Source organism: Lactuca virosa, chromosome 2 (genome assembly GCF_052849685.1).
Source record: "Lactuca virosa cultivar CGN04683 chromosome 2, Lactuca_virosa_CGN04683_v6, whole genome shotgun sequence".
In the NCBI taxonomy this organism is placed as follows: domain Eukaryota; kingdom Viridiplantae; phylum Streptophyta; class Magnoliopsida; order Asterales; family Asteraceae; genus Lactuca; species Lactuca virosa.
Genome location: NC_136427.1, coordinates 160,413,024 through 160,424,322, shown reverse-complemented (window position 1 = coordinate 160,424,322; position 11,299 = coordinate 160,413,024). Strand labels below are relative to the sequence as shown.

General features: G+C 36.5%; 1 protein-coding gene across 3 annotated transcripts; it reads left to right on the top strand.

The window, feature by feature from the left end:
- Positions 1 to 330: 330 nt before the first annotated feature.
- On the top strand, positions 331 to 3,360 carry LOC145159668 (BEL1-like homeodomain protein 1). 3 transcript variants are annotated; one of them, XM_079078690.1, is made up of 5 exons: positions 331 to 500; positions 746 to 1,615; positions 1,708 to 2,075; positions 2,189 to 2,249; positions 2,541 to 3,360. In XM_079078690.1, the coding sequence occupies exons 2-5, from the start codon at positions 830 to 832 to the stop codon at positions 3,162 to 3,164; spliced, it is 1,839 nt and encodes a 612-aa protein (XP_078934816.1). In that variant the 5' UTR covers positions 331 to 500; positions 746 to 829; the 3' UTR covers positions 3,165 to 3,360. The 3 variants fall into 3 exon arrangements, with proteins under 3 accessions (XP_078934816.1, XP_078934818.1, XP_078934817.1); XM_079078692.1 differs by having other exon boundaries at positions 720 to 1,615; XM_079078691.1 differs by lacking the exon at positions 331 to 500 and having other exon boundaries at positions 530 to 1,615.
- The last annotated feature ends 7,939 nt before the right edge of the window (positions 3,361 to 11,299 follow it).

Sequence of the window (11,299 nt, the reverse complement as noted above, 5' to 3'; positions counted from 1 at the left end):
CAATAAAAACCATTTTAGGTTGTAAGATGTTATTTTATTAAATGCATATCATGCAATGTAGATATTTAAGAAATATGAATTTTACTTTTAGCATATTAAGCAAGAAATAAACATTAAAAATAAATATTTTTTCATTACATTTAAACCGAAAAAAATACAATATAAATATTTCTGAATATTACATATTTAAATAGGGTAGCTTAGTAATAATATAAGCATAAAATTAACTTAAAAAAATAAGAAAAAGAAAGTGGTTTTGGTTAGTAGAAGAAGACGTTTCCTCGTTTTTCAGATGTTTGTATCTTCTGACACAGATAACTTTGATATAACCCATTTGTTGTTTGTTTAATCACACATCTCCATCTTTCTCTCTCTAAAAAGTTTATCTTTGTTTAGAGAGAGAGTATCATCATCATCATCAAAGCTGCTGTATATCAAATGATTTGAAAAGAAAGGTCAAATCAGCAACCCACACACACCCTTCTTTGATCCATTCGCAGGTACCTCTTCTAATTCCTTCCCTTCAATATCATACATATAAAATATATACAGATAGAGAGAGAAACACACACACTCACACACTCTCCTGTAAATATATATTTAGAGAGAGAAAGAGAGAGTTGTCGACTGAGTTTGGTAACTGCATGAACTCGTTTCTCTCTCGAAAAGCAACCATGGAGGTTGGATTATGTTGATTGTAACAGATTGAATATTCATAGGTTGTAATTTGATCGGGTTTTTTCAGATGGTGAAGAATGGAGGCTGTGAATTGAAATCGATTTGAGTTTTTGAAGAATTTTATTGTTATATAGAAGGTGAACAGGGATCGATGGCGAGTTATTACAGTGGGAATTCGGAAATTCAAGGCGGAGATGGGTTGCAGACGCTGGTTTTGATGAACCCTGGTTATGTAAACTATTCCGACCACCACCAACCACCACCACAACCTCCGGCTGGGAATTTCATGTTTCTTAACAATCATCACCAACAACCATCGCAGACACAACAATTTGTAGGGATCCCTCTTTCGTCACAACCATCGGGTTCTCTTCACTCCCAACACGACATCTCTGCTCTCCACACCTTCATGCCACGAGTCCAGTACAACATGTATTCTCCGGTTGAGCTGGCGGCGCCACCGCATGAGGTTACCAGATTCCAACAAGGTTTATCGTTAACACTCTCATCTCAGCAATCCGGATTCGGGTCTCAAGGTCCCGGAGTACCCACTGCTTCTCCGAGGGGAGAAGGAAGAGTAATCCCTGGCGGCGGCGCTGGTGGTGGCGGAGACGGTGGTGGTGGTGGATCGACACCATCAGCATCTGGGGTTTCGAACGGAGTTAACAGTATGCAGAGTGTACTCTTGAATTCCAAATACTTAAAAGCAACTCATGAGCTTCTTGAAGAAGTTGTGAACGTGGGTAAAGGTGTTTTCAAGAACTCCGATCAGTCCACCAAGAACCTCATCACTGCCGCCAGCGGCGGAGGCGGATCACCGGCGCAAACCAGCGGAGATGAAACCAGCAGCAAACGCGTCGATGGAGCTGAACTTACCACAGCAGAAAGACAAGAAGTTCAAATGAAGAAAGCAAAACTCGTAAACATGCTTGATGAGGTAATAATAATAAATTCAATCAAAGATCAAACTCTATCAAATCAATTCAGTTTCCATTATCAATTGAAGAAAATTTCTGGGTTTTTTCGAAGGTGGAACAGAGGTACAGACAATACCATAACCAGATGCAGATCGTGATCTCATGGTTTGAACAAGCATGTGGAATCGGATCTGCGAAAACGTACACAGCATTAGCGCTTCAAACAATTTCGAAGCAATTCAGATGCTTGAAAGATGCGATCATGGGGCAAATTAAAACTGCTAGCAGGAATTTAGGTGAAGAAGACAATAAGATTGAAGGTGGATCACGTCTGAAATTTGTGGATAATCAGATTCGACAACAAAGGGCTTTACAACAATTGGGAATGATTCAACACAACGCATGGAGACCCCAAAGAGGATTGCCTGAACGTTCTGTTTCTGTTCTTCGTGCTTGGCTCTTTGAACATTTCCTCCATCCGTAAGAATTAACTATGAACATTATTTTATTATTTTATTATTTTTTTATGTTATTGTTTTATTAATTTGTAATTTGTAATGTGATATAAATTTCTTTTTTTTTTTTTTTTTCAGATATCCTAAGGATTCAGACAAGCATATGCTCGCGAAACAAACCGGGCTTACTAGGAGTCAGGTATATTTCCAAAAATTATAAGAAAAATTAATATATTATGGGAAGGTTTGTGTTTTAATATATACATTCTTTTGTCCAATAAAATCATAAGTTTTAGTAATTTTCCAAAATAAACTTTAGTGGAGGTAATTTTTATTATTAGGTCAAAATAGTTAAATCGGAATGAAGAGTGAATCGTAAAATTGTATTGTGAAAATGCCTAAAATACCTAAAATATAATGGTTTTCTGATATTTGTCATTCGAATTATATTTTCGTTATTTATAATTTTGAGTTTTGGAATTGATTTCAGGTTTCGAATTGGTTTATAAATGCTCGAGTGAGGCTATGGAAGCCGATGGTGGAGGAGATGTACTTGGAAGAGACCAAAGAACAAGAACAAAACAGACTCAAAGAAAACAAAGCGAGTAAAAGCGAACAAAGTGACGAAAACGAAAATTCATCATCAAAACAAGAAAACTCAAAAAGTCTTTCACCAGAGAATTTAAAACGAAACTTCAACCAACCGCCACCACCATCAATATCTGTTTCTTCCACCGGAATCAACTTCCAAAACCAGTCTGGTTTCTCCTCACAAATGGACGGAATCACACAATTCAATAGCAAGAAGCCGCGAACGAATGTAGGTTTTATGGGAAATCCAACAGACTTCATGGGGGGTCTGGGTGGGTACCCTGTCGGAGAAATCGAGAGGTTTGGGAATCACCAATTCCAATCACCATATTCGGGAAATGCAGTCTCTTTGACTTTAGGTCTCCCTAATGAAAACATTAGTGGAATGGAATTAGCCGAAACGAATGAATTCGAACCCATGAATCAACAATCTTCTTCACACTCAACCACAATTTATGAGACCATCAACATTCAAAATCAAAAAAGGTTTGGGGCACAACCTTTGCCCGACTTTGTTACTTGATGAAAATCAAAAAAGAAGATTCAAAATTGGAATTGGAGTTATATATAGATATAGATTAGGGTTTCTAGATTATATGGGATGTATATTAATTTTGGATAGAATGGATTGGTATATTGTATGCATAATGTACGTATGTAAAACTAGTTGTATCTTTTGATGGGGGTATACAAAATCAATATTTATAATTTATAATTAATTATTGGAGTAATAATGATGATGAGGGAGACCCTTCAAACTTTACCTAATTTTTGGTCTATCAAATGGCTCTTTAATCTTTTTTAGGACCACTGACGGATTTAGACAACATTCTTTCGGGTTACATACCAAGTCAGGCTATTTTTTTTCTTTTTTCTTTTTGGTGCATTGAATTTCTTTAAAATTGCTGTCCGAGTGCCAGTATCTTTAAACAGAGAGCAAGAGAGCAAGATGATTGGGTCAAAAGATTGAATATTATATGATGATTTTAGGAGTGCATAAAATATAATGAAGTTTTCACTCATAATACTTTAGTGGATGATAATAATATGAATGAAAAAAAAGGATTAATAACGTATACAATAATTTATCTAGAGTTTGTTTAATTGGATCCAAGCGCTAAATAAAGGTGTCAAATGCGACACGGATCAGTTTAACCGGTTTATTAAAACTAGTTGAAAATTTTAACCTAATTGACACATCTAATTAAAACCGGTTGAAATTTTGAAACCTAACCGAATCCGTTAAATAAATAATATGGTCGAAATTAGTTGTCATTTATTTTTCCAAACACAGTCTATTTAACAAACTGTTTACACTTGGATAGATCCATTTATATTTTAAAGTTGTTTTTTTTTAACCGGCAAATACAAATATTATAATCTACTCCTAAATTAACACATAATTCCACCTATGTCCACCACGGGACTTGAACCCTCGACCTCAAGAAGGGAGGGCACCATCTGATACCGCTGGGCTAGAAGCCCTTTGGTTTATATTTTAAAGTTGTTACTTCCTAAATTCTTGCCTCTTAATGGTGGTTGTATGTTAAAACGTGTTTAATGATCGTTCGAGTGAGAGACTAATATTATGGTTAAGTTGAGATCGTGACTTATGAAGGACTACGGGGATTATTTACGATTTAATATTGTAATTCCTACTTTTCCGGGTATGATTTATATCAATTTATTTAATTTCAAGTAATTAAGAAATGAGGATTTTTGTAGGGAGCAACTTCTTGACGCGACCAAGCTTTGGTGACGACACCCCGTTCTCGAGTTCAATTTAACGAGAGATAAGAAATGAAATTGATGGAGATGAGAAGAAAATAAAAAAAATTGGTGTTTTCGAGTTTCATTAAAGGAAGGAAGTGGAAAGAAGTGGAGGAAAATGGAAGGATCACTTTCCCTTCTAACTTTCCTTTCGATTTGGAATGATTTGGAAAGAAAGAACAAAATGATTAATTTTCCTTCCATTTCTCTCAAACTCGGGAAAAAAAAATTTGTTTTCCTTTCCTTTCTCTTCTTTTCTTTCCTGACTTTCTTTTCTCTTCTTTTCTATTCTTTTGATAAGTGCAACGCAACCATGTTTGGTCGCGCCGCGACACCGCTATTTGAACCCTCATAGGGAAAGCTCTGGCCTCCATGCTTTGTTGGATTTTTGTGACTTAGAGTGGGATTTCAAGAAGTTAGTTTGTATATATTTTATATCAAGTGAAGCAAACTCCAGAGATTTTCTAGCATCTTGTAACTTTCTCAAGCTCTATAAGTTTTCAAGTTCCAATCATTAAGGATTTTGCATGATAGATCTAGGTTTTGAGGTTGTTTGGTTCCTCTTTGTCATGATTCCAATGTAACTTAGAGTGGGATTTTGCATGATAGATCTAGGTTTTGAGGTTGTTTGGTCCCTCTTTGTCATGATTCCAATGTATTTTGCAAAACTCCAGGTCGAGAGATCGTTTTGGTCGATCTTCTAGACCCATTAGGGTGTTTTGAATGCATGCTTATCTTTCCATTTGAACCATGCATGAAGATTGTGGCATTTTGGACCCATTTTAGACCTTGGTTTAGATTGGTTGTGTTAGAGACATGCAAATTGATAAAGTTGAAACTTTATCCATTAAGAACATATTTCGAGGTATTCTAGAAAATATGAGCCTTGAAATTAAGGGATAAAAGCTTAATGGAAAGAAGGATCATGTCTCGAAAAGCACGACGAGACCAAGGAAGGGTCACAATGTGAGAATTGAACTAGGTTCGAGAATATTTTGTCACCTAGTGATCCCGAAGCAACCAGGAGCTAGGTCGTGGAGCGTTGACCCGTTAACTGTTGAGTTTGATAAGTTAATCATTGACCTTTCACTTTGACCTATTGACCATTGACTTTTTTTTTACCAATTTGACTTTTTGTCAGTATTTTAGACTTGAATATTACACTGAGGATTGACCTTTATATGATTTAGCTGGTTCGTGTATCTGATTCCTTCGAGGATGCGAGAGTGTGATTTTTAGCTCTCAAGTTCATGTGAGCTTTCTCACTATACTATATGAAACATTACGTGTCATTGTTTGGTAGGTTGTCTGAGTACTGTTAGAGTACAAATATGTATGGTATGTTGACGAAACAGTATGAGACTATCAGTCTTAAAGATCGACGTAAGGCCGTGAGTTTTCAAGTGTTGATGTAACAATGTGAGAATGTGATTCTGGTAGAACGATGTGATGTCGTGAGCCATTAGGTGGTATGTATTGTATGTTTAATGGAATATGTAGTATTTAGGGAACTCACTAGGTTTTGTGCTTACTCTTTACAATTAAATGCTTTTCAGGTTCTTCTAGTAACAAAGGAAAGGGTGTGATTTGACAGTATTTGCATTCGATCCTTATGTTTTTTTTCATATCACTGATATACATTTGACACGATTCATGATTTTGATTTGATGGATGTTTTTCCTAAACTATTTATGAAATCGGGGAGGGAGTGGTTCTGGTTTGGGCGTGAGGGGCTTGGATGGAGCGGGTCCGAGTGATTCAGATATGCGCGATTTGGTGGCCTTTGAGGTATCAGAGGCAGTGTTTGAGTTGATCCTTAAGATGTTCGGAAGGATCAAGACAAGTTGATTGCTATGTTTGATGAGATACACATAACTGTTGCTCACGCTGGTCAGCCAAGGGAGAGGATCGTGATATACCATATCTTCTTAGCTTGCCAGCCTCCCATGTTTGAGGGATGGAAGGACCTGATTTCCAAAATGCATTGGATTTCGAAGGTTGAGGGAGATTTTCGTACTTGTTTCCGTCTGAAGGAGGCCAGGGTTAGGTTTGCGATGAAGGATTGGTGGGTTTGGTGATTTAAACTTTTTCCATGGATAGTCTGGATGCTTTAAGATAGGAGCAGTTCACTTCTATGTTTAAGGGGAGTATGTTCCTCCGGTGGAGATTGAGAAATTGACTTGAAAGTACTTGGCTCTCAAACAAATATTTAAGACGGTTACGAATATCACCAACAGGTTTATGGAGAGGCCATTGTTCTGCCCAGAGTATGATGCTACCAAGAAGATGAAAATGTGTCGGTATTATCTCATATTGAGGATAGAGATTCTCGCGTTCATGTTTGTTCTAAGTGTAAGACACTTACCGATATAGTGGTTACGACCAGATCAAGGAGATGGAGCTAGAGACTCAGTAGAGGAAGAACATGCAGGTATAGGTTTAGACTCAACCTACAATGAAGAAATTCAAGACTACCATTTTGCAACGAGGAGGGAAGAAGGGCCACACACGATGTGTCAAGTACGTTAAGGCACCATATAGTGCATGCCATTCATTTGGATGCCACAAGTGTGGCAAAAAGGGACACTACAACGACGACTGTAAGAAGGATTTGAGAGTGTGTTGCCATTGTGATTAGATTGGACACATTAAGGCCAACTACCTTATATTGGAGAGAGGAGCGGTGCAGGCTTTGTCACTTGTTACTCTAAGGATTATTGATGACTGCTAGGGGAAGACGGAGGCATGGAGGGCCAAGGGCAGAGCTTATCAACTCATAACAGAGGAGACGAGAACAACGCCAGATGTTGTCATCGTTATGTATCAATTGCCGATTTACGTTGTAATATATATATATATATATATATATATATATATACATATATATATATATATATATATATATATATATATATATATATATATATAATCTCATTATTATGCGTGTTGTTAGGTACATCATATTCTAGTCAACTTTGTTCTGGTTTTTGTTTTATTTGACATTGGGGCGAGTCGTTCTTTTGTATCGCTTATGTATAGCGAGGTTTTTGATATTTCTCTAGGATCATTAGACCACCTGCTCATGGTTGAGGTAACTGATGATAGGACGAATTCAACTTCGATGGTCTTCAAGGGTGGTACGTTAGAGATCTTTAGGGTGAGGTTTCTTATAGACCTTATACCTATTCTTATAGGTGAGATTAACATAATGTTCGGGATGGACCAGTTGAGTCATTTCAGGGCTCTCATTGATTATGGTCGGTAGCAGGTGATAGTTAGAACCCCAAGTAGTGAAGAGATAACCTTCCAGGCGAGGGTCTGTGTGGCAGGGTGACTTTCTGTTCAACTTTGAGGGGTAAGAGGTATTTACAGCAAGGGTGCACTAGATTTTAGTCTTATGTGATCGACACCTGAGAGGACAAGAAGATGAATATTGCCAAGGTACTGGTGGTACATGAGTTTCTGGATGTGTTTCCTAAAGATTTGTCAGACATTCTTCCTAAGAAACAAGTTAAGTTTAGGATTGATCTGATTCTATGTGCAGCTCTAATAACCAAGGTACCATATTGACTTGCACCTCCAGATATGCAAGAGTTGTCCTCTCAACTTCAAGAGTTGTTAGACAAAGTATTTATTTTTCCCAACCGTTCACCTTAGGGATTGTCGATTTTATTCGTTAATAAGAAGGATGGGTCACACGGGATGTGCATTGGTTATAAAGAGCTTAATAAGCTCATGGTGAAGAACCAGTATCCACTGCTGAGGATCAACGATTTGTTTGACCAAATACAAGGAGCATCGTGGTTCTCCAAGATTGATCTTCATACGGTTTATCATTAGATGAGAGTGATAGAGGAGGATGTACTAAAGACGACCTTCAAGACGAAGTATGGCCATTACAAATTTGTAGTGACGCCGGTTAGGCTTACTAATACACCAAACAAATTCATGGATCTGATGAATCATGTTTATAGACCCATGCTTGAGTCGGTGATTATGTTTATTGATGACATTTTGGTCTTCTCGGAGACAAAGGAAGAGCATACAGATCATTTTAGGGGGTTGTTAGTGGTTATGTGGAAGGAGAGACTCTATTTTACGTTCTCTAAGTATGATTTGTGGTTGCAAGTGTTTTAGTTCTTGGGACACCCCATCAAACATAATGGTATTATGGTCGACACGGACAAGGTATAGGTAGTGGTGCAGTGGGAGGACCAAATGACTCCCTCGGAGTTCGTAATTTTCTTGGTTTGGTCAGGTATTATCGAGGATTCATCTAGGATTTCTTCAATATTGTAGTTCCCTTCACTCAATTAATCAAGAAGAGTGATACTTATAGATGGGGTGATGAGCAGCCAGTGGCTTTTGATACTATGAGATAGAGGTTATCTAAGGCTCCAGTTTTGACATTATTTGAGGGGATTGAGGATACGGTTGTTTACTGCGATGAATCTATTTTGGGATTAGGTGTAGTGCTGATGCAACAAGGCTTAGTGGTTGAGTATGCCTCGACATAGTTGAAGCCTCATGAGGCTAATTACCTAATACACAATTTAGAGCTAGGAATAGTAGTTTTTGCTCTCAAGATCTAGAGGCATTATATTTATAGTGTGAAGTGTAACATATACACAGAACACAAGAGTATGAAGTACTTGATGGATCACTAGAATCTAAATATAAGATAAAGACGATGGTTAGATGTGGTGAATGATTACAGTTGTGAGATACTTTACCATCCGAGTAAAGCAAATATGGTAGTTGATGCATTAAGTTGGAACAAGATTGGTGTATTTCTTTGTGGGTTATGTTCGAGGATGGCAGTGGTTGTACCTTTGCTAGAGAGTATCAGAGAGTCTCAGACTGGGGTGATCATGGTTGATAACCACAGATATATATATATATATATATATATATATATATATATATATATATATATATATATGATTATGGGTCAAATTTCTACTTTTTTTCAAGGATATCTGGGGGTTGTTGACTTTGTATGGCCGTGTATAAGTTCTTAATTCGGGTGCGCCCTGACAGTTATTGATGACCGAGGCGCACAAATCCATGTTTTCTATTCATCGAAGTACGACATAGAGGTATAGAGATCCGCGAGAGGATTATTGGTGGCCCTACATGGAGCGGTATGTGGCATGGTATGATGAGAAATGTTAGACATGTCGAAAAGTCAAGGATGAGCATCAGAAGCCTCATGGAAAGCTTTAGCTTCCTAGTGTGAAAGTGGGAGCACATCATCATGTATTTTATCACCAAGTTACCGAAGACTCATTGAGATGTGGATGCGATTTGGGTCATTGTGGATAGACTGACCAAGAGTGTCCATTTTATAGAAATTTAGGAGAGTTATTCGTCAAATAAACTTATTGATATCTATTTCATGGAGATGATTTCTAGGCATGGTGTTCCAGTTTCTATGGTTTAGAACATTGATGTCAGGTTTACCTCCAAGTTTTGGAAAAGATTTCATGAGAATTGAGGAACTTAGCTGCATTTTATCACGACATATCATCTTCATACCGATGTCTATAGTGAGAATACCATTTATACATTAGAGGATATGTTGAGCCCTTGTGCTATTGATTTTGGTGGAGTGTGGGTTATGTATCTTCGTTTGGCCGAGTTTTCCTACAACAACAATGATCATTCAAGTATTGATATGCCTCCCTTTGAGATGTTATATGTGAGAAAGTATAGGACCCCAATTTCTTGGGGAGCGGTAGGTAAACATATTTTAGGGATCATTGATATTGTGCTCAGAAAAAAAGGCAAGTTAGCACGAAGGTATATCGGACCCTATTCGGTCATTGCTCGTGTCTAGATAGTTTCCTATCGTCTATAGTTTTCAAATGACAGGGCCGGTCCAAACATATTTTGGGCCTAGGGTGAGAAAAAAAAAGGGGCCCCATAAAGTCTAAAATATAATAAAACTTTGAAAATAGACATAGCGATATAGAAATCATTAATAATATTATAAAAAACACAAAATATAGCCACAACGATTACAAAAACAACTAATTTAACGAAAAATATTTCTAGTTTTTTTGATACAAAATCATTAATGATATTATCAAGATCAAATTTATATAATATATTTTTCTCTATCCATAGTATTGTGAAACCATTTAACATTTATTATGACATTGATAACCTTAAATAATTCTTCATGAACTCCAGCTGTCTAAAACTTCTATCTGCACTTCTCTCTGCAGATGCAACAATAACAAAATTTGTCAATCAGATGTTACATGCAATAATTTTGGAACTTAAAGGATCTAGTTGTACAATTACTTATAAAAATCTACAAACATTTTAGCTTAATGAGTAAAAATCTAAAACTTAGAGCATTAAGTTTCATTGTGTAAGGTGAAAATGACTTTAGAAATATGATATACAAACAAAATATCATAAAGAAAAATCAAAAATCAGTTTAGAAGCTCCCAATCCATTCAAAAATTAGAAAAAAAAATAATCAAAAATCAATTCAAAAACTCTTAATCCATTCTAAAATCAGAAACCAGTTAAGAAACTCTGAATCATTCAGAAATCACAAATCAGTTTAGAAACTCCTAATCTATTTAGAAATTAGAAACACAAATAAAAAATCAGTTCGAAAACTACTAATCCATTTAGAAATCAGAAGCACAAATCAATAAATCAATTCAAAAAGTTTAAATCATTTCAAAAATCATAAACATGAACTAAAAATTAATGTAGAAATTCATAATCGACTCAGAAATCAGAAACAATACCATAAATAAAAATTAGAAGCACATACCTCATATGATATAATCGATTAACTTCAAAAATCAACACAGAGGAAGGCCGCAGGCGAGATTGTGGTAATTCAAGAAAGTGAGAATCCGAGAA